General features: G+C 38.5%; 3 protein-coding genes across 5 annotated transcripts; 1 reads left to right on the top strand and 2 right to left on the bottom strand.

The window, feature by feature from the left end:
• Positions 1–4899: 4899 nt before the first annotated feature.
• Dnai2 (dynein, axonemal, intermediate chain 2) lies at positions 4900–16194 on the bottom strand. Of its 3 annotated transcripts, none has more exons than XM_089640670.1 (9): positions 15957–16194; positions 13883–13992; positions 13339–13490; positions 13004–13138; positions 12811–12892; positions 12547–12725; positions 6420–6552; positions 6089–6193; positions 4900–5483 (listed from the first exon to the last, which is right to left on the bottom strand). In XM_089640670.1, the coding sequence occupies exons 1-9, from the start codon at positions 16093–16095 to the stop codon at positions 5244–5246; spliced, it is 1275 nt and encodes a 424-aa protein (XP_089496796.1). In that variant the 5' UTR covers positions 16096–16194; the 3' UTR covers positions 4900–5243. The 3 variants fall into 3 exon arrangements, with proteins under 3 accessions (XP_089496796.1, XP_089496798.1, XP_089496797.1); XM_089640672.1 differs by lacking the exon at positions 15957–16194 and adding an exon at positions 15299–15418; XM_089640671.1 differs by lacking the exon at positions 15957–16194 and adding an exon at positions 15299–15418 and having other exon boundaries at positions 13339–13483.
• A 4686-nt stretch (positions 16195–20880) lies between these two features.
• Tssk (Testis-specific serine/threonine kinase) lies at positions 20881–21996 on the top strand. The gene has a single exon (XM_089640667.1). The coding sequence runs from the start codon at positions 20881–20883 to the stop codon at positions 21880–21882; it is 1002 nt and encodes a 333-aa protein (XP_089496793.1). The 3' UTR covers positions 21883–21996.
• RpS25 (ribosomal protein S25) lies at positions 21961–24217 on the bottom strand. Its single transcript, XM_089640669.1, has 4 exons — positions 24155–24217; positions 23838–23930; positions 23420–23600; positions 21961–22110 (listed from the first exon to the last, which is right to left on the bottom strand). The coding sequence occupies exons 1-4, from the start codon at positions 24155–24157 to the stop codon at positions 22031–22033; spliced, it is 357 nt and encodes a 118-aa protein (XP_089496795.1). The 5' UTR covers positions 24158–24217; the 3' UTR covers positions 21961–22030.
• Between the last annotated feature and the right edge of the window lie 80 nt (positions 24218–24297).

Below are 24297 nucleotides of genomic sequence, written 5' to 3'. Positions count from 1 at the left end.
ACGGACGCAACACGGCGGGATCCCCCAGGGGATCCAGACGTGGAAATGCAGGGACCATCAGGGGACCTGGAAAATAACTTCTTTAAGAACCCCCGACTCCAACTGGGGCCCTCGGGGAACCAGCGGAGAGGGGGGGACTTAAAGAAGAGACTCACTCCAACAACCACCGCTGAGGAAGACAAGGTAAAGTCCCTGTCAGACGATGTGAAGAAAATTCACATCAGTGGGAAGAAACTCAGTGGGGCTGCGAGGAGAAAACTCAAAAGAGAGAAGCAGGGGCGGCAGGAAGGAAACCGGGAACAACCAGGGACTGTAAAAGTCCGCTGGGGACAACCAGGGACCTCGAAGGCCGGAACCAGGCAAGGCAAACCAGGGACAGACCGGAAGCTAACGGGGACCGCAGAAGGTAACCGGGAGCAACCTGGAACGCCCGGGGAAAAGAAGGCTGGGAAGAGGAGAAGAACCTCACCAGAACCTAAACCCTTGGGGCTTTCACCGGGAAATTCCAGGAAAAAGCCCCGAGGAATTCTCACCTCTGCTACCTATGCGGAAGCCGCTGGAAATAAAATTCGAGTGGCTGTAGTACATAGGAACAGAGAGGAAGAATTTACAAAAGAGCAGGAGGCCCTCGTGAGTGAGGCGGCCGCGGATCTGATTTTGAGCATCCCAAAGGGGCAGTTCAAACCCAGATTCGACGAATGCTTCACTCAGAGGGGCGTCCTGAAAATGACCTGCTCCGACAAGGAGTCAGAGACATGGCTGAGGGAGATGGTGCCGACCATACGGAAATGGCAGGGCTGCGACCTGGAGGTGGTGGGGTTGCAGGAACTGCCAAAGTACGTAAAGGTTATGGCAGTAATCCCCGAAAATGGAGCAGTAAGCACCGATAGGTTGCTACAACTGCTGGAGAACCAGACTCCCCGGCTACACACAAAAAAATGGATCGTCCACGACTCGATCAGGGATAAGAACATGTATCGCCTGATCATGAGTGTGGACGAGGAAAGTGTGAAGGTGCTGAGGGAGATGGGGATGACGGCGCATGTCGGGATAAGGAAGGCCACTTTCACGGTGCGCTCTCCTAACACCGAGGAGCGTAAATAGGAGGAATGACTTAAGGATTAGGCAGTAATGGCTAAAAACTTACAGTTCATTCAAATAAACTTGCACCGCAGTCCGGCAGCGACTGCAGTGCTTAGCAGTAGAGTCACTCGGGACAGTGTGGACGTCGCGCTGATCCAAGAACCCTGGACTTATAGGGGGAAGGTCAGAGGACTAAACATGAACCAAGGTCTAATCTATTATAACGAGTCGGGGGACAGACCCAGGGCCTGTATTCTCATCAGAGGGATACCTGGCACACTGCTACCCGAACACTGCAGTAGGGACTTAGTGGCTGTGAAGCTACAGGTCACGCTGGACCAAAGAAGCAGGGAAGTAGTTGTGGCATCAGCATACATGCCCTATGACTCTGTGGAACCACCACCCTCAAGGGAAATAACGAGACTCGTCCAAGACTGCAGGGAGAAGGGTAGGGAACTGATACTCGGAGCGGATGCTAACTCGCACCACACTGTGTGGGGGAGTACGGACATCAACAAACGAGGACAGGACCTCCTGGAATACCTGATGACAGTGAACCTTGAGATTCTTAATAGAGGTAGGGAACCCACCTTCGTTATAAGTAACAGACAGGAGGTGATAGACCTCACCCTAGGAACATTAAGAGTCTCAGGATGGAGAGTATCGGACGAACCATCCCTGTCGGACCACCGACACATACAATTTAAACTAGAGGGAGAAACAAGCAAAACGGGGACCGATACATATAGGAACCCAAAAGCAACTGACTGGACTAGATACTCGGAGGAACTAAATATAGGAATGACAAGATTCCCAGCTAAATACGGCTGCCCCGAAGAAATTGAGGACGCAGTAGAAGTACTGAGGGACTCAATGATAAGGGCATACGAAAATAGCTGCCCTCTGAAGACAAGTACCAGGGACAAAACACCGTGGTGGAGCAGAAGACTGCAGGAGCTACGGAAAATAGTAAGGCAAGCTTTCAACAAGGCCAAAAAGTCAGGAAACTGGGATGCCCACAAGCAATACCAGAAAGAGTACAAGGTGGCAATCCAGAAAGCCAAAACATGCTCCTGGGAGAAATACTGTGGGGAGGTGGAAACCATCCCACAGACTGCAAGAATCCAAAAAATTCTTGCAAAAGACCCAGGGGCAGCAAAAGGCCCATTCAAAAAAGCTGATGGAGGATATACCAACAGTTGGGAGGAGGAGTTGGAGGTACTGCTGGGGAAACATTTTCCCGGCTACAAAAAGTTAGAAGCAGATGATACCGGTCCACCACCAGCCCGAGTTACACGGGAAGGTAAGGACTGGGACACTGCGGCTAAAATAGTTACTCCCTCCAGAGTTAAATGGGCAATCAGAGGGTTTGACCCTTTTAAAAGCGCAGGAGAGGATGGAATCTTTCCGGCACTTCTACAGAGGGGCCTAGATACAATCCTACTTCCGGTGACGAAGATCCTGAGGGCATGCTGTGCCCTCGGATACATCCCCATACCATGGCGGAAGACAAGGGTAGTGTTCATACCCAAACCGGGGAGAGCTGACTACGACCAACCAGGTGCATTCCGCCCAATTAGCCTCACCTCATTTCTTCTGAAGACAATGGAGAGGCTAATGGACAGGCACATAAGGGACGGGGCACTGAAAGAGAAGCCCCTCCACGAGTTACAGTTTGCTTACCAAGCAGGTAAGTCAGTCGACGCGGCACTGCACAGGTTGGTGTACAAACTGGAGCAGGCACAAGCGACTGGGGAACTGGCGGTAGGGCTATTCCTGGATATAGAGGGAGCATTTAACTGCACCACTATTAAATCCATTGATGAAGCGGCAGAAAGACATGGACTCGACAAAACCACCAGAAGGTGGCTGAGGAACATGCTCTCAGGCCGGATACTTACGGTGACAAGGGGTGAGGTAAGCATCAAAGTGCTGGTGACACGAGGGTGTCCACAGGGAGGGGTCTTATCACCCTTGCTGTGGAGCCTGGTGGTGGACAACCTCATCCGGAAACTCAACAACAGGGGCCTATATACGCAAGGGTATGCGGATGACATTGCAACCATAATAAGGTGTTGGGATGCAGACACAACCCGAGGCCTTATACAGTCAACACTGGCAACAGTGGAAGAATGGTGTGAAGAAACAGGACTGTCAGTCAACCCAGACAAGACAGAACTAGTAATCTTTACGCGTAAAAGGAAACTAGAAGGATGGAGCAATCCAACCTTCTATGGAAAGGAATTAGAACCCTCTGACACGGTTAAGTACCTCGGAGTCATCATAGATGCCAAACTGAGCTGGAAAAACCAGGTGGAAACTGTAGGCAGAAAGGCCTGTGCTCTGATGTGGGCAACTAGGCGAATCTGCGGCAGAACGTGGGGTCTCAAACCTAAAATGATGCAATGGCTTTACACAGCCGTTGTAAAACCAAGGATCATGCACGCAGCCCTGGTCTGGTGGAGGAGAACAACACTGAAAACAGTGATGGTCACACTCAATCACATACAGGGACTTGCATGCAGAAGCATCACAGGAGCCATGAGAACCACTCCAATACTAGCCATGGGAGTGCTGCTGAACCTACCCCCACTAAACATAGAAATAGAGGGGGCGGCGATGGCGGCAGCCTACAGGTTACATTGCAATGGCCAATGGAGAGGAGAGTTGCCCAGAAACAGTCACACGGAGATAGGAATAAGACTGAGGGCAATTAGTCCGACGGCTGGGATGAAGCAGGACGGCAAACAAGCCGAATACTTCTTCGGACAGCTGTTTAAAGTGACGTACCCCACAAGGGAGGAATGGGACACGGTCCCAGGTCCAAACTCCAAACAGGAACTAATCTGGTTCACAGACGGGTCCAAGATGGAGGAAGGAACAGGGGCCGGGGTCTGTCTACAGGGATCTAAGAGGGAACTCAGTATACCTCTAGGAATGCACTGCACTGTGTTTCAAGCTGAGATGAAAGCCATCTTAGTCTGCGCACAGGAGAATATGAGTATCGGGTACAGAAATAAGAACATAAACATATGTTCTGATAGCCAGGCGGCCTTAATGGCACTGGAAAGTAACCGATGCGACTCCAGACTGGTGATGGAATGCAGGACTATCCTAATAGAACTGGCGACCATCAATAAAGTAACCCTGCTCTGGGTACCGGGACATAAAGGTATTGAGGGCAACGAGCGGGCTGACGAACTAGCAAGGAAAGGGGCGAAAGCACCACTTGTGGGATCTGAGCCGGCCGTAGGAGTAGCAGCTTGCCACACCAAACTACATATCAAGAGGTGGATCAAATCCCAACACTGGAAGGAATGGAAGAAGGCACCCGGAATGAGGCAATCTAAAGTACTCATAAACGGACCGGACCCTAACCGAACCAGGCAACTACTCGATATGGACAGAAACTCACTGAGGGAACTGGTAGGACTATTAACGGGACACTGCCATCTCAGGAGACACATGCAACTGTTGGGAGTGGAAAACACCAACATCTGTAGGAAATGTGAAGAGGAGGAAGAGACTCCAATTCACCTATGGTGCCAATGCCCCGCTCTGCTGGGAATAAGGCTCAGATACCTGGGAAGACACAGTTCCACAGGTGTGGAACCAGAAGACATCGCCACATATCCAATGACAGCCCTGGTGAACTTCATAAAAGGGACCGGGTTACTGGCAAGGGAATGAGGTAAAATGGGAGATAGTACAATGGGCCTATGGCCTAAGTGCTCGCGGGGAACGTAAGTAAACCGCCTCCGACTAAAAAAAAAAAAAAAAAAAAAAAAAAAATTTTGTAAACTGCCAGAAATCAGTGGGACCGTGACTTGTGAGGCTAAAGGGAAATAGGAAAAAGGTTGGGAAGTACCTGGCTATTCAGATCTGGTCACCAAACAGGGCTGATGCCATTTCAATCGACGTTTCAATTCTAAATGGTGTTCTTTCACCAGGGCGATACTAAGAGTATCTACCACTTTGCATGCCTTTATATTGCTCTGATTTTCTAGAACAATTTTTGTATAATTATTTTGGTAGTTCTTATCATGTTGTCTTATTACAAGGAGGAAATCCTTAATTGGTTTTATTTTGGCTATACTACACATGTACAAACTGATAAAATATAAACTGTCGATTTCCCTAAAATAAAATAGTATTTATTATTAGGCGTTAGTTTGACAACCGATGGTGGGATCCGGAGGGGGGTTCTGAGCTCCCTTCTCCGTTTCAATGATCTGGCGGTACTCGGCTTCAGCATCCACAATGTCCCTGTCGGAGGCCCCGGAGGACTCGGTGCCCCCGGCCGGGGCCTCCTTCTGCCCCCCGCGCACCTTCATCTTCAGTCGAATTTCCCTCATGCGAGCTTCCAGGATGCGCTCGCGTTTGCTCTCCCGCTCAAACATCTGGAATGCATTCATTGAATGAGGAATAATCTCAGAAGATCCACACCATCTCAATCCTTACCATCAAACAATTATTAAGTAAGGAATGATCCTAAACGATAAATCACTAGAATTAAGTACAATAAGCGAGTGGATTATTTATGTTCAATACTATCTCAGTAATCCGCCACTCAGTTTTTTACTAGTTGAAAGCACAAAATAAAGCTCTATAATTTGCCGGCATTCATATGTTAGACCAGGGATAATTATTGTTTAGGACATTTCAGTTTTCGGTTAGTCCTCTGTGTATTCAAGCTGTTATTGCATATGTTTCTATTCGTTTCATTCTACCCGTTTTTTGTTGGAATGAATTTACAAAATGGAGTCTTCTCCCAAGCTTTAAATTTATGTAATGGCGTTACTTGTTTTTACGAAATATCTGTTTTAATATTTAGCATATTTAGTAGGTACGCACTATAATTCGCCGCTTTCAATTGGTCACTTGCCCGGTTTTTAGGGTGGCATATTAGTGGGAAAGTACTGTACTGTAAATAATTCCTTAAAGTTACGATAGAAGGCAAAGCAAACATGACTTTTTAATGAAATTCAGTTAAAATATAACTTACATTTGTCATCAAGAGCTTGTCATTCTTGGCCGATAGTCCCAGATTCTCAGACAACTCCACCAAGTAAACTGATCCTTTGATGCTTCCGCATGGTACCAGTCTACCCTGAATAACATAAACACAAAATTGTCAAAAACACCAGAGTGGAAGATGATCGCCCTGGTGTAAGACCACCATTCAGAATTGAAACGTTGCTTGAAATGAATTTAGCTGTGTTTGGTGACCAGCTCTGTATAGCCAGGTACTCCCCCACCTTCCTCTTCTCCTTCCTCATTCAAAAAAATCAAATTAACCTTATCAAAGATTGAGAAATTCAGTACTGATTCCATACCTGGTCTTGTGGTCTTATTTTAGTAAGTGGCTCGTCGCACAGTTGTGCCGTGATAACTGGGGCACTTTGCTTTCTTAAAATGTCCCAACAACACAGGCACCCGTCCCACCGGGTGGTCATGAACATTGAAAATCTGTAAAAACAATAGTTGTACCAACGTTTATCTTTCACTCCGATTGAGTTTACATAAATTATTTTTAATTAATCATAACCGTACATGTAAGTGAAAAAACCCATAACAATGAGGAACTGCAGTCCATTTAAATGTTTTTTTTATTAATAATGACCTTAAATACCCATATATTTTTTATTGTCATAGTTAGTTTTAATAGTTCAAATAAATTACAAAGTTTTCATTTCATGAAGTGACATGTGAAATCACCAGTCAAAAAGCCTACATTTCTTTTTCAACCGGCGTTATATTTTGTATGGGAGTCGAGACATTTTTTATTCTTAAGATTACCCACTTTTATCATCGCTTTCAACATGTTGTCATATTGAATCAAAGTGCAAAAACAGTGACAGTATCCATGACAGCACCTGATAAACAATTTACCGTTGTTTAAAAAACTGCATTAAAACATTTTCATCAGTTGCCAATGCATATGTTCTAAAATAACCCACAGAGATGAAGAGATTTTAAAATTCCCCACAAGTTCCTTTACGTCTAAAATGAAACATAATTCTATTGAAATTAGCATTTATTCGGTCAATTTCGGATTCTCTCTTTCATTCAGGCTTTTAAAATAGACTTTATTTGAAAATTTGCTGCAAACAAAAACGAAATACAGGGTGTATCGGCACTAACCCGACAAACTTTAACCAGCTATTCCTTAGCACATTTGGAGTAAAAAATGTTATGTGCACTTTGCTGTCCGGTAACGTTTTTTTTTAATAAAAAATTAATTAAACATATTTTCACCACATGTCACCACTGTTTTATCCTTTGTCAAAATTTGAAAGCAACATCGCAACTCTCGCGTGTTGCTGCGAACGAAGCCCGTATTACATAATCCAGTACCAGAAAAGAAATATTTTATTTAACAATAATGATTATTCACATTTTTCGTATGCGAATCACTGATTGTCTTCTTGTATTGTACACATCAGTTTTATTTTTGTATCTAAATTGTTTCACCTCTGGAATGCTTTGGTTTCACCTCTTACGCGTTTCACGTATTAAATAGTCTAATTTTGAAACTAAGAAACTAATTAGTAGATTTCCTGAATTTATAATCGAAGTCCAATAATTCTGAGCACTTTTAAAAACAATTTTCCTCACTTAGGTACTTATCAATAATAATAATTGGATTATTTGAACAGCGCCGTTGTTTTTTTAAATCACCGTAAGTGCTCTGTCAAAATGTTACTTGCTAGGCTATCCTACAACGTATATTTTTTAATAAATTTAGTTATTTACAACTTCGCGGAATGTGATTTATGAATATTATTGCTTATGTTAAAAGCCTTCCAGAATTACCGGAATATAACGAGCAGCTTGACACACTTAAGTTTATTTCCACTAATTTGAAGGTACAAAGAATGTATAGTTTTAAAAACAATCCCGATGAATCAAAAAACGGTTCATATAAAACTGCTGCGCAACACACTGAGACAAAGGAAAGCACTCACACAAACGTCATGACTGCATTGGATTGACCACCTGCAAATGAATGCTGCCAGATTGCTAATTTATTTAAACAATAATTATTAAATTTTATTTAAAATATCGCAATTTTTTTAAAAAATCGACAATAAATTACAACTATAATTTAAAAAAAATATTCTTAACCCCACGCTTTTTCGTAATTGATTAATTAATTCAGAATTTAAACGTTGCTTGAAATGACTAGCCGTATTTGGTGACCAGATCTGAATATCCAGGTTCAGAATTTAAACGTTGCTTGAAATGACTAGCCGTATTTGGTGACCAGATCTGAATATCCAGGTTTAGAATTTAAACGTTGCTTGAAATGACTAGCCGTATTTGGTGACCAGATCTGAATATCCAGGTTCAGAATTTAAACGTTGCTTGAAATGACTAGCCGTATTTGGTGACCAGATCTGAATATCCAGGTTTAGAATTTAAACGTTGCTTGAAATGACTAGCCGTATTTGGTGACCAGATCTGAATATCCAGGTTCAGAATTTAAACGTTGCTTGAAATGACTAGCCGTATTTGGTGACCAGATCTGAATATCCAGGTTTAGAATTTAAACGTTACTTGAAATGACTAGCCGTATTTGGTGACCAGATCTGAATATCCAGGTTCAGAATTTAAACGTTGCTTGAAATGACTAGCCGTATTTGGTGACCAGATCTGAATATCCAGGTTTAGAATTTAAACGTTGCTTGAAATGACTAGCCGTATTTGGTGACCAGATCTGAATATCCAGGTACTTCCTCACCTTCCACTCCTTCCCTTAGCCATAAAACTTACCCCAATTCAACATAAAAATTGTTTAAATTATCGGATGTAATGAAATGCATAATAATTAGACCCCAAAATACTTAATTATTCAGGGAAATAAACCCCTGAGTCATCAGTTGGAAATACCAACGACATTAAGTGAAATTAACAATGCAATAATCCTATTATTGCATTGTTTAAAATTTCACTTAATTATTAGCATTAGCAAATAATATTGGGATTAGCAAATAATAATTTACGACAATTTACTCGGAAATCAATAAAGCCAGAATAATAAAAAAAGAAAGTTATCACTTACGTCGTCTGTAAGTGGCTTTACCAAAGTTTGATAATGCCGTCAGAAGGTGAAACAGCTGTCACGCGTAATAATAATTACAACTAGCAGAACTTGTTTATAAACACACTGTTTTTATAAATTTTTTAATAAGACTGTTAAAATAAAAAAAATCTCTAAATTGAAATGGAGTTCTACAAACTAAACTTAAAATCAAATAAATTTATTGCGAAGGTTCAAAGTACTGTACTGTAATATTATATTAAATAATTTTTACGTGTTTAATTATTGTTTAAAGTCAGATTAAAGCGATTAAAAAACCCACCTGGCAATTCTTATTCGAGTTTCGTTGTTTTTACGTATTGGCGCGCTTACAAGCATCAGTCGTCTCATTTTTAACCATTAATATTTAGTGTGTAGGAAAGAGAGAAGACGCTTTTCGACACACTTGTCGAAAAACTTGTTGAATGCCGACGGGCATACTCTTCTACAGATTTTATTAAATATTGATATGTAGGTAATATTGATGTGTAAATGAATGACATTGTGAGAATTTTACCAATAAATAATAAATGAAAATGCGGACATGTAGTTTATGTTAATTTTTTTATTGGAGCATTTGTTCGAAGTGACTACCATTATTTTCGATGCAAGCGTGTAGTCTTGTTATATTTTGATTATTTAAGTTTGCAGGATTTGCTTTAATTTCTGCAGCGGCTTCCATCACTCGTTCGAGCAGTTGCTCTCTTGAGGCTATTGGCTTAGCATACACTTTTTCCTTGAGAGCCCCCCACAGGTAGTAATCCAGGGGGGTCAGGTCGGGTGATCTTGGTGGCCAAGCAATGGCCGGACTTCCACGGCCTATCCAACGACCAGGAAACTCGACATCCAAGTAGTTCCGCACGGCAATCGAATAGTGTGGTGGGGCTCCATCGTGCTGGAACCACATTCTCCGTAGTAATTCGAGGTTCACATCTTCCAGAATCTCGCCCAGTTGCACTTGTAAGAACTCCAAATACATCGGTCCATTTAGTCTGGGAGGCAACTCGATTGGACCGAGTATTTGATTTCCCAGGATTCCTGCCCACATGTTGATGGAAAATCTGTCCTGGCTCGACGACTCCCGAACAAGCTTGGGGTTTTGTTCAGCCCAATGGTGCAAGTTGTGCACATTTAGCACTCCTGTTTTAGTGAACTGTGCTTCGTCGGTAAACAATATGTTTTTCATGAAGTCTGCATCTCTTATGACATTATGCAGCATTCTTCTGCAGTACACGACTCTGGAAAAGTGGTCATTCTCCATGAGGCCTTGGCAGCGCCTATAGTGAAAAGGTTTGAGCCCGTGCTTCTTCAGAACTCTCCATACCGCCATGTGTTCCCTGTGTCCTATCATCAGAGCGACCCGACGCACGGACAGCGTGGGGTCTTCGGTAATTAAGTTCGGGATTCTCTCCTCAACTGCCACAGGAACGATGTTGTGTCCTCCGCCGGCGCCTTCAATCCGTCCGATGCCACAGTCACGCAATTGTTGATACATCTGAAACAAAACAACAAATAACAACTGCTTTTATTATTCAGCTCAGTAATAATGTCAAATAAACAATCGCGGGCTTTTTCACTCATTTTATTTTTAAAGAACACTTATTTTAGGCACATATCAGAAAACTTACGTTTTCTCTTCATTTATTTCATTTTTTTATAGTAAAATGTATAACAAAGTGTTTTAAATTATAATTTTCTTAACTAGGTACGGTTGATATCTTGGATTCACAGGGGTGAAATTGAATTCAAGTAATTTAAATAATCCCATGGTGAGAAAGGGAGTGAATTCAATTGCAGTGAATGATGCATTTATTAGAGATTAAAATTAATTAACTTTTTAAAACGCCGTTTAGTGACCACTGAACACAAATCACCTAAAGTACAATTTACATTTTTAAAGTTGGTGGCCCCTTGTTATGTTTTTAATGTTCCCAGTTTAAATTTCAAAAGCGCTTTTTGGCATTATCAATGAATGTAAATAGTTTCAATAAACAATTGATAGGGTACAAACCTGGACAAAGGTAGCATGGTGTGGGACGCGTCTTCCAGGAAACCTCATGCGATACTCCCTTACGGCTGCTCGTGAATTTCCATTGCAAAATCCATAAACAAAAACAATATCTGCTTGCTCGGCAGGTGGATAATTGAGGGGCATATTTCAACAGTAAAAACTTAGATAACAAAACAAAAACGAAACTAGAAACTTGATGACATGCGAACTCCCAAAACAGCACTGACCACTGATACGAGACGGGGTGGCGGGAACCACACGGGACTTGAGACAGAATATGTGTGAAAGAGATGACAGTAGCGCGGCGTTGCCAATTATTTTACCCCTATACTGTGGGCAGTAGCGGAGTGTGGAAATTTTATTTATTTTTTGTTTTTAAAAGAAAAAAAATGTTACCGGACAGCAAAGTGTACATAACATTTTTTACTCCAAATGTGCTAAGGAATAGCTGGTTAAAGTTTGTCGGGTTAGTGCCGATACACCCTGTATAGTGGGTTCTCACAATTATTTTTCGATATGTTTGGATGATCAAGAAATGTCCAGAATCCCCGCCAATTCCCCACAAAAAGTTCTTCTCGCAAAATATACAATTCTTGAAAAATCTTAGAAATTCCCCCCAATTTAGGGAATTCTCCACGAATTGGCAACCCTGATGTAGAAAATTTATACCATAGATTTTTACTGACGTAGATTGGTTGTTATTAATCAGCGGATCAGTCATACCAACCAAAAGTTGTGTTTTAATAGGCATTTTTTCATTTTTAAATGGCGATTTATAAATTCTGCATACATATAATAAATACACAATAAACTTAAATATTCAGAATCAGCATTTGTTGATCTGTATGAATATATATTTGTTAAAGTCGTAACATTTTTCACTGCAGTTCCTTATTTGATGAATTAACATTTAACCTCTGGGTCCAGAATAGAGGTTCTTATTATTAGTATTATGCATTGTTATTGCAGAGATGGTCTGCAAAGTTTCTGTAAGTGCTTATACCATAAGCCATTGTGCTATTTGTGACAGAGGCTTGGTCCGTTTTAAAGTTCGGGGTTATGACTGGTTGCTGCGCAATATCTGGTCTTGGTTCCACGTTGAGAACCACTAGAGCTAATCAATAGCGGTCAAGGAATATGTTTGTATGAACAGGGCTGGAACTGTGAAGACACAATTGGAGCAGTCTGCTGTGGGCGCCGACTTGCCAAGGAGCCAAGGCGCTGATAATAGCTAACACAGCGCCCTTGGGGTTTTTACTAGCGCCAGGCACCGTTCGAATCTTGGCCAGCCTTGTGTATGAAAAATGGTTGTGCGTATCTTGAACAATATCGCAGTTTATTATATTTATCAACAATAATTTGGTGTCACCTCGTGGGACTCCATGCTCCATCCGTCAGCTTGGAGCGGTGAAAGTATGTCCAGACAATTGGGCTTTCTTTACAATCTTCTGACCAGATCCTGGCCGTCCAATCCCCCACTGTGAGGAAGTTCTTGACAAAGCCCGGGTTCCTTTGCAGGGAGTACACCGGTCCAAGGTGGGCCGCGTACTGGAAAAAACACATAACTCTTTAAACCACTTGACCAAGTACAGTAAGTGATGTTTAATAGAGAAGCACATATTATTATACGTACCCTTCCTGGTAACCGTTCTACTGCAGTTTTCCCCTTTCTGTTGCCTCCTATAACTAAGCCTTGCTCAGTTCCACACATAAATCTGTTAAAAAAAACAGCATTTATATACACATTTATGTAAAGTGTACTTACATTTTTATGAGCTACGATCATATACATTATACTATATAAAAGTATTTTTGTAATTGTTAACCTCGTTGGAATTGTTGTTTCATATTCTAAGCAACTGACTCCTAAAGCCCTTGTGACTGCTTGTTCCTCTCCGACAGTTTTCACAGGATCGATTATCATTGTGTCGGTTGGCTCTGACAGTTTCCTCGTATCCCACCTGAAACATAATAAATAATAATCGTTAATTTATGAAATTCTTAGCACACTACCGGGTAATCAAAAAGAATTTATTCGGCAATAGCAGACGGAGGACAGTGGGTCGTCCGTCTGAAGAGAATACATTTATTATGAAGAAAATGATTCATATTTTCAGATACTGGTGCCTATCTTCAAGAGGGAATAGCTGATTCTCCTTACCATTTACACTGGCCATCTGTGGAAGAAGAGAAGAACTCCGTCCCTGTTTTAGAGTTGATGTAGAGGACATTCCTAACAGGGTCCCGGTGCGCCTGGTGCATTGGACACATCTCAACAGGCTCAGAACCTTTCCGGGAATCAAAAGCTGCAACCTAAATTAACATTAGTAGCACCTCCTGGCTCCAAAATAATAACAAACAACATCGCACTAACACTCATGTATGGACCCTGAGTAACGGTGTTTATATTATGTACTTGCAGATATACTGAATGATAATAATGCCGCGGCGTAATTTGAATTGGCAACCTTCTGGTCAAATGACCAAATACCATCACCAGCACTGGATTTTAATGATTTGTTATGGGGTTCAGTCACATAATTACGCCAATAAGTTGAGTCTTCATAAATGGGAATTTAAACTCGAATCCATATGCTTAGATTATCGGTAAATCTGGCACCGACCATTATATTACCCAAAGTTGGCTGTCCCTTTGAATTGGCTTAAATTGAATGGCTCAGTAAAATATGGTTATGTTGGTATACCTGACCACTCAGCAAACCCCCCACCAGGGTGTTTGGATCCCTTGGATTGAACTCCAAGCAGCACAATGGGACATGCGGCATTATCACTAATTGAGGTTTGTTTGGGTTCTCTGAAAATAGTGTTATGGATTTAAAAAAATGTAGTTGTCAGGATAAAGATTAAAGTAGATCCAGAGAGAGGTGATATGTGACGTCATCATTCTAATATCTTGTCTCGATCAAAATCATCAAAATGTGTTGAAGGAAGATTTTTATACAACCTCTCTCTGGGAATACTATACTGCTGTCATAAGCAAAAAGGCAGCTAGAAATTTGCAAAAGTTACATTCTGATATGCGAGACCTTTCACCTATTATATTAAAAAGTACATCAGAGTGTGACTGTTGAAAATTTCTAGCTGCCTATTTGCTTATGATGGCAGTATAGCTAAGCTATCTTGGTGGTGTGCTGAAGACAAAATGCTTAACCTGGATTTTTATCAAACAAAGATTTTTCACATTAAAATACAAAACTAATTTCCTCATGAACCGTAAAATGACATGAGAACTTTGATTGGAAGATCTTTGACCGCAATAAAAGTAAGATTGTGCAATGATCATTGATGAAGGACTAAGCTTAAATAATGCAAACCTAAAATATGTGGCGAGGAAACCCATCACCACAGATATATCAATGCCATTTTACTGTGTACACGTCACTAATAAAATGTTGCTACTCAGTAGCGGAAACAATATAAGTACAAAATTCTCACGGCATATTACAAAGTTAAACATTTAGGGCGGCTTGCACCATAAGTTAAATTTGATTTAAATATAATTTTAAACACATTATTTGATTTAAGTCGACTTGGCGTCTTGCACCACAAAATTTAAGTCGTTAAATGCGTTTAAAGAACTGTCAAAGTTAAATACCCAAAAGCGGCCGTTTAACCGAGTTAAACGTGTTTAGCCCCACTCTAAGCAGTACTGTCAAAAATTTTTTAGGTTCTTCGATTTCTGATTGTGGTTAAAATCTATCTCATTTTAATTTGTATTCACAATGAACATTTGGGATTTGTATTCTCACGATGATGAAGAAATTATGGAAATTATAAATAAATTATACTTATATATATAAGTAGACCGTTTATAGTCAGAGAAGTAAACACAAGAACAAATTTATTTGAAACACTCAGTGCCAAGAAGTTTCAAAGAAGATTTCGTCTCAGTAAAGAAACGACATCATTATTAGTGCAAGAAATTGAACCTCAGTTAAAATTCAACGCCAATAAAAACATCAGCGAGGTGCTCGTCACTGGAGCTAACGCTCCTTATCGAGAAGTACTTTGCAAGGTTGTAAACTTCTAATCATACCTACAGCATTCTTATAATACTTTAAAACAATATAGTATGTAAAAGAAATAAAAAACAAAATTACTCGGATAATTGTTTTATTTTTAATTCCAACAACATAAGCTCTTTTTGTCTTATTTCATCATTATGTCTATTTGCTTTAACTTTTTCTTCATAAAATAAATGAAAACACTATTTAACCACACACACAATCACAAAATATTTTGACACTTCAAGCAAAATGAAACATCGTAGCTGTTTTATTTACGCGTTAATGGCGGTAACCACGCGGTAACTGTTTTACCGACGCGTTAAACACGTTTAACTAAAATTGCCACCGAACTGCGTGGTGCAGGACGCAACTAAACGCATTTAAGTTAAATGTATTTAGGGTCTTAAATACGTTTAGTTAAATACAATTTAAGATAAAATTTGCGATAGTTGGTGCAAGTCGCCCTTAATTTTAATGCAGACAATGCAGGAGCATTCATCACAGTCTATTAGTTACTCAGTAATGAAAGTTGCTTTAACTTTTGAAATGCCGAGCTCCTACAAAGTGTGCCAAGAGTAAAAATCCCACAAACAGAAAGTATTGTTTTCAGATTACCGATTGGATACGCCAGCGTCCAACGTATAAATTTTTTTTATATCCGATGGGTACTTTTGGCGCTTGAGAAGTTAATATTCTTTTAAAATGAGTTTTAGTTCTCTTTAGTTTTATTGCATCTAATGGAGGCTCTTACCTATATCCCATATGTAGCTATGCGTGCACTGGTCAAATGGAGATCTCTGAAACTCCAGATCGCAGTGAGTGGCGGCCAACCGAGCCCCTCCGTCGGCAGACCAGCTGAGGAAAGTTACCGGGCGCTTCACCGGGTTCATGTCGCGGTAAACGTTAATGGTCCGACAAGAGCTGCGCTCCACGGGAGGGGCTGGGTCTAACTCTTTGAAATATGTTTGGTACACATTTATAGCATTGTTTTGAAGGATGTAGTGTTCCATGTTCTTGAATGAATAACAATAAATTAGCTAAACTACACACTAAAATAAGATGTGTAGGTACTTAAACCATTTGTTTTTTCATCTTATTTTACTATGTTACCTCGTTGTAACAGATATTGTTCAAACGTTTGACATTATCGTCTCAGTATAAACCGTTAATTCTTAAAAAGACTTAAAACTTAAAAAGGGAGGTTAGGTTAGGTGTATAAATTAAAGATATAAGAATAAAAAGGAGTCTCAATATCATCAGAGTGCCGAAACCATAATTTTTTCCCCAAAATAGATGTACACAGAGACAGGGCCGGCCCTGTGCAGGTGCAATGGGAACAGTCCACTACCGGCGCCATCTTGCCAAGGAGCCAATGTGCTAATAATACCTAACACCTAAAGGTGCGCTACCATCGCCAGGTGGCGTTTGGGTCAGGGCCGACCCTACCCATAAGGCACTGAACCTTTTACCTCTCCCTTCCCTAAGGCCGTTTTAATGTTGCTTACCTAGCTCAAAAGGTAATCGACCATTTCTGATTGTTAGAAATATTACCATATTGAGTTGTAGTGCTCAAATATAAACAAATAATAATATTTAACATACTTGTGATAAATGCATAATACATTGGGTGTACGCCTCATCTTTTTCAATTTTCCTTTTGTACCTTTGAGTTGCCTCACCATCAGCTGTGTTTATATCTTTTGGCCATCCTCCCTCCACATGGTTCATTCCCGAGGTGACATATTCTGCTCTGCAAGACAATGAAAGGGTATTTCACCATCTCTGAGTAAACTGGTGATTAGCCATACTTGTCGAGTATGGCTAATTGAGTGTACTTCCGTCACACCAATGTCAAGTAAATCTCTGTTTTTACTGTCATATCAATCCTAAGTTAAAAGTTAATTGACGAATAGTTACTCAACTATTTGCTCAGAGGTAGTGAAATATCCCCCCTTAGCATATAAACTAAATACATGTAATTATAATTTAATATGTACATATTATGAAATAACGGGTATATTATGCAGCTTTATAAGTCATTAATTTTATTTAAAAATATAATTAATACAAGCAATTGTTAACCTCTCGGGTTTCGACGTATACAAGGATATGTTAAAAAAAAATCATTTCTCAGAATATAAGCTAATGTGGGGAAACTACATAATTTTTATAAATATATAAAAACATTATCTGATAAGATGGTATTTACGAAAACATAATTTTGCAAAAAACAAATCAGTTATTACGAAAATAGAATCAGCTGGTGGATGGCGAAAATTTAGCTTCGGCACACCGTGAGTTAAATTCATGCTCTATCATGAGATAAGCACGCACACACTCTTGAGTCAAAGTGAAACTGTATACCTAATTAGGAATCATCTTTTTGTCTTTAAAAAGAAATACAAATATTCCCGGATGAACAATCTTACAAAATATTTGAATTCCTCTTATTTCCACCTATAAGAGGAATAAAACTTACGATGCCTGGGTAGAAACCGAATTCAATTTGTCAAATTAACTACAAAGCGGTCTATAATATATCGTTTGTGTAATTCAAAAGAACCACAATAACGAAAATCAAGTTTCTGAGTTACAAAAAATGTAGAAATATCTGTGAATTCAAAACATTGTTGTGCAAAAAGACAATGTCTGCTATTGTAAGATAAAATGTTTTTTGAAATTATTACAAATTTAATGAACGTATTTATTTAAATAAAAAACTATTTTGAACCAATTACTGAAAAAAAGTCTGTATATTGCAGTAGTTTGACTATTGTCAAATATTTGAAAAATTCGCCAAATAATCGTCAGATACTGTTTTCTCAAAACATAGAAATGCGTTTCATTTGAATTACATGAGCGATATATATACATAAACATTTAAAAAAAAAAGAAAGATAAACATTCCTGGGTTACGAATAACCTGATAATATTTGAAAATACCTACTACCACCACAGTAAGCGGGAAATACTGATTGTCGTGATGGAGGACTTGGCTAGCCGAGGTTGAATTCACAGCGCCTTGGTAGCACCTTGACGCGATGCCAACTCAGCCACTCGCAGATCAAAATATTCCTGATAGTTGTACCCACCTATATGTGTTCACCTCATGATCTGCATAGAATCTTCCATATTGTTGATATTGATGAACAGGATTTCTCAAAACAAAGTTCTTTGAGATATTTTTGTCTGGAAGAATACATTCTCCCAACTCTGTACCTTTGTCTGTAAAGAGACATTGTTTTCCAAATTCAGATCTTTTCTTTGTGTATGAATAAGTTATTGGATTTTCCATTGCAAGAGATAATTTATTGTGAAGGATAACTTAAAACAACTATCACATTGAACTATCATAAGAATATCAATAAAATGATTGTTTGATTACCATGGTAACATAATTTATTAAATCATTGTGAAAAATCCTGCACTAAAGTTGTCATGACACAATTTTTATCAATTGGCATATTTTCTTATTTTTTCAGTCGACGTCCAAACTATTATAATAAATTCGAATTATTGTTAAAATAGGGTAAAGTTACCGAATTCTGCCTCACGCATAATATGCAAATTTTTAAAGAATATTAATTTCAAATTAATTATACAAGAAATAACAGGATGAATATAATATCGGGGATGGTAAAAGATGTATTCAATTTTTTTAATTGTTATAAGTTAAGTTTGAAGATTAGAGAATAAGCATAAATTATTAAAATAACCCAAACTGAAAACCTATTTTGACTACATTTTTCCATCTCCCCGGCGTAAACTGTTGTTTCTTGTAGTAAACAATTTTAAATTGAATGTTATAATTTTTTTGCATATGCATGTGGAAGAATTCAGCAACTTTAAAAAAAAAAATTATTTAGGAAACAGTCATTTATATATTTAGCATAAACGGTAATTTTTTTACAATATTAGACCAATAATGTTCCATTAATTCTAGTAGTTGATTCAATATTTGCACCTATACAATATATTTAACAGTTAGTAGTAATACAGTTTTCGCATGATTACAATAAAAACAATAAAATAAACAAAGATGATAGGATTATTTCACAAAATAAAAAATTAAGTTATCAGTTTAGTAAGTTGCATTTAATATGTTTTCAAGTTACACTTGAAAATGTCTACATCTCCTAAGGCATTGTGAATTTTACAGATACATCCTGTCCTAGATATATACATCAGAGTTTTGCACATATTTGGCTTTACAGTGTGGTGTTCTAAATAAGTCGTTCGATCTGGTGTTGTGTTCAGGGCAATGAAATGCAATCTTTTCTAGTAGATATGATGAATCAACAAGACTGTTTACGATTTTGTATGAGAATAGGGCATCAGAAATTTTTCTACGTTTATATAAAGCGGTAGGGTCAAACCGATGATCGCTAAAGCTATACGATAGGTGTTTAATAAATTTGGATTGGATATTTTCAATACGATCAATGTATGTTTGATATTAAGAATTCCAAATGACTGAGGCAAACTCGAGTTGTGACCTTACATATATAGCAGAATTAGTGTGTGCTATGGTGAAAGGTTTTGTAATGCATATAATAAATCCCAATTGTTTATAAGCTTTTTCTACTTTATCGAAAATAGTTGCAATGACTTCGAATTTCCTAACAGAAATATTATCTCTTCAAATTTGATGATGCTAGAGGTTATCGCTTGAGAGTTTTTGGTGCTTTAAGCCTTCTATAGACCACTCAAATTTGGTTGTTTCAACCCAGTTGTTGAGTGCGTACAGGCGATGTTTGGTTCAATTTGTCAGTTGCTGCTCTGGGGAACAGAGGCAGCAAGCCTCCTACTAAAAGAAAACCAAAGTTTGCGTTCACTCTAGTAGCATTGTTAACTATTAACATGAAAAAAAAAAGACAGGACATGTGGGCAAAAAATGGCTCAAGGAATGAAAATAATAAAATTTTTGCTTTTTACGTTTTCATTCATTGCATCCTTTTCAATACATTCGAACTGCTCCAAAAGGATCACAGCACCTCCTGTGGTTACTGTTCCTGGTATCTCCATCAGAGTACGTATTACTTGTATCATCCCAGAAGCATGTCAAATCCCCATATGGGGATTATGATGTATAAAAATCTGTCAAAAATATATATTGTCATTTTATTTATTTTGTATTTGTTAAATGTACACTCACAAATAACTATGCAAAATGACTTTGTAGGCAAACTGAGAAAAGTTGGTACAACCGCTAAACCACACTACAGACGATTCAACCGTTCAACATGATAGCCACGACCCGTTATCGCATCTCCACATGTCTAAACTCAACCAGATTGAATGGTCTGTAGCTCCCATTAGATATCATACAAACAGATTTTGTTTTATAGTTGCTACTTTTTGTTGAAAAATAAACCAAACTATCAAAAATTAATACAAATAGGTACTTCAGCCTTTCATGGCATTAAAAAAAACTTGTCAAAAATTAAATCCAAAACAAAAGAAATAAATTCATAAATAGTAATCACTTTGGATAAGTCATAGTAAGAGTATTCCTTCACCCTAAATTCTCGTGAAATACTTTTTTTTATTAAGCTACATGATGTATAGCAGTATATATTTGTATAGATTTTTTAACTTAAATTGTATTCATTTATAAAATTCTATATTTATACAAACTATACATAAAATGTCATAAGTGTTAAACATTGACATCGATGGAAGAAAACATTACTCCAAGACAATCTGAAGTATTTGCATTAGAACAAAGAGGTTATTTGATAGGAAAGAAAATTGGCCAAGGATCATACGCAACTGTACATCAAGCCACGTACGCCGATCCCGTAAATTCCAAAAACACATTCTTAGCATGTAAAATATTTGACAAGGAGAAGGCCCCCAAAGACTTTCTCAAGAAGTTCTTTCCGAGGGAAATTGAAATTTTAACCAAGATCGAAAACCCCCACATTATTCAGATCCAAAACATTCTGCAAAGAGGGTCGAGAGTTTTCATTTTTATGAAATATGCAGAAAATGGAGACTTACTAGATTACATAAAGAAACGCGGAGCCATCCCGGAGAACCAAGCACGATTATGGTTCTTCCAAATAGCGAGTGGACTACAATATCTTCATAGCAAAAATATAGCTCATCGAGATTTAAAATGTGAAAACATCCTCATAAGCAAAAACTTTCATGTAAAGCTGGCAGACTTTGGTTTTGCTCGGTTCTGCACCGATGTTAGGAACAAGCGAGTGTTGAGTCGGACCTTCTGCGGGTCCGCAGCCTATGCAGCTCCCGAAGTGGTCAGCGGAACTCCGTATAATCCTAAACTAGCCGACGTGTGGTCATCCGGGGTGGTACTGTTCATCATGCTCAACGCATCCATGCCTTTTGACGACTCCAATCTAAAGAAACTTTTGAAGAACCAGCTAGGACGGAACTGGACTTTCAATGCTACTGCAAAAGATGCTTTATCATCCAATGTGAAATCCATGGTGCGGCACATATTAGAGCCCGACATAACTCTGCGCTACAACTTGGACCGGGTGTTGAATCACGAGTGGTTGAAGAATGCCAATAAGAGTGGGGTGAGTGTAGTCGGTCACATCATGCACATTCCCAATGGCAGCACACCAGCTGCTCTTGGCAAGCCAAAAACGGACACCAATCAGGACTTGTGGGCAGCTGGCCCTTCAGGGAAACAGAGTACTAGTTAAATTCAATTATGTTTGTTTCAGACAAGTTGAAATAGATACAGAATGGAATAAGTAATGCAAAGAATAAAATGAAACAAATTGTTGAGATGGTTAATTTATTTTAAACCATACATTTTGGATTTTTTGTTATCAAACTAGGTATTTAAACTTATGCCACTGGATCATCTCCCTTGGTGGTTCTTGTGTAGATCACCTGGCCGTGGTGCTGGACAACCTGCTTGATTAGACCTGGAAACAATGACACCGTGTTATTTGTGTGGCGTGAGAGAATACATTATACGGGAGCAGCTTTGAAACAATCAATACAAATAAGGATAAGCAACATCAGTCTCAATATATCAGAATTTTTGCTCTCACAGTTTTCAAGCAAAAGTTGTTATAATCATTTGATGCTTTCCATTCCTAAATAAAGTATCTAATCTACTTGAAAGGTAATTCATTTACTTTGTTGAGCAAAATTATAATTGGAGGAAATATTTGTATATAAGTAGGAACTATTGAAATTCAATCAATTCTGTTTATACGTTCCACACAATAATGTTTTTTCAGTAATCTTTCAGATTTACTGGACAAGCTCAATACAATTTTTAAATAACACTTTGAATCAACTTAATCACATTTGACATATTCTGCTGTCATAAGCAAAAAGGCAGCTAGGAATTTGCAAAAGTCTCATTCTGAGAACTTCTATTGTAATAAAAAACATGTGACGTTTTGCAAATTCCCAGCCATCTTTTTGTTTAGGACGGCAGTATTCGTAAAGTGTGTCTAGCGATTCTGAAATTTTACCAAAAACAGAATTGACTCATACAATGGTAAAGTTGTTGAATTCCGCTGCATTTAAAAATACAACTATTTCAACTTGAATATCCAATGGAGTTTAAGTAAACACGCACAAAATAGGTTTTTAGGGTTTAGTTTGGGTTATTTTAATAATTTATGCTTATTTCCTAACCTTCAAACTTAACTTTCATTGAGCAAAAATGGATCTTCATATATTTTACTATCTCCCACTACATAAATAGTAATTTCTTGCAGTAATTAAGTTGAAACCAAGTGCTATTTTTTTTTGAGTATTAGTATAATAATTAAGTTTATCCAATTAACATGTTCAAAATTAAAAATATATATTTTCTATAAAGAAAATATATCAAAGCGATTTGCACGTACAGACGCTTCAAATTCATTTGGTAAACAAACATCTTGGCATTCACATCAATGTCCTTCTTAAAAGGTATAAGACCAATTAAAACAGTTGTAAGCATAGAGTTTGTCAAGAATAATTCAAGGTTATGTTAGAAGATGCAAATGGTTTTATTTTTGAAACCATAAAACTATATGACTCACGCATGAAATAGTAGATTTTGAATTAACAGTTGAAATTAGTCTTTTGAAAACTGTAATATAATAAACATGAGAATATAAAAAAAGTTATAGCTCTAAATGTTAACTTGGATAGTAGTAGTTAACTTAATATGAATTAAGTTTAGGCGGTGATTTTGTGTTATCATAAATATTATTTATTAAATTTAAATACCTTTATCTCTCAGCTCAATGAGCGCCCTCCTGGCCAGAGATCCGCGGATCTTCAACCTTTCGGATACAACAGCGGGTGTGATGAGCTTGTAGGATGGGACTTCTTTCAAAAGTTTCTCATATGTGGCCTTGTCGAAAAGTACTTGGTTGTTAAGCTTGTCGCGAACCTTTCCCTTCGACCACTACTGCAAGAAAAACATAGCCGAATTAGCTGGGTGTATGGACTCAATTACCAAAATAATAAAGTGAAGTCATGTTCTGTCAGTCTCAATATATCAGATTTTTCCCTTCACAGACAATAAGGAGAAATTAGTGTATAATCATTCAGGAACAAGTGACGCTTTATGATTTAAAATCTCGTTTATAGAAAGAATCTGTAAAAATCTACAGAGGCGGAAGCTCAGACTTAATACTCTTACCTTCTTCTTGGCCTTTCCACCTCCGGACCCTTCCTTCTTCTTCTGGGTCTTCTGCGGCGCTTTGGCCGAAGTCTTCGAATCCTTCTTGGGCGGCTAGAAACACAAAACGAACCAAACTTAAAACTGACGATAATTTAGGTTGACATACCATGCGGTATTTTAAACGTCAAACATGTTTAGAAACACGATTTAATTTTAATTTTTGTTTAGAACAACACACAGAGTTTAATCTTATGAAGTAAATTAACTTGAAGCACGTTAATTGTAAGAATATGAACGATTTTTAAATATTAAAATTAATCCACGCGACAACTCACCATGCTGGCTTGATTCAGAAAGATGGAGACCGGAATTCATAGAAAAAATAGGTTTAAAGCTATATTTTTTTTAATTTCCGGCTGTTTAGCGTGTTCGCAAAATCCTACATGTTTCTGAAATAAATATTTTGTTGTCTATTGTT

Source organism: Hesperophylax consimilis, chromosome 16, assembly GCF_061612785.1.
Source record: "Hesperophylax consimilis isolate HC1 chromosome 16, BYU_Hcon_1.0, whole genome shotgun sequence".
Classification (NCBI taxonomy): Eukaryota; Metazoa; Arthropoda; class Insecta; order Trichoptera; family Limnephilidae; genus Hesperophylax; species Hesperophylax consimilis.
The sequence above is the reverse complement of the archived record's forward strand: the minus strand, read 5'-3'. Positions and strand labels throughout refer to the sequence as shown.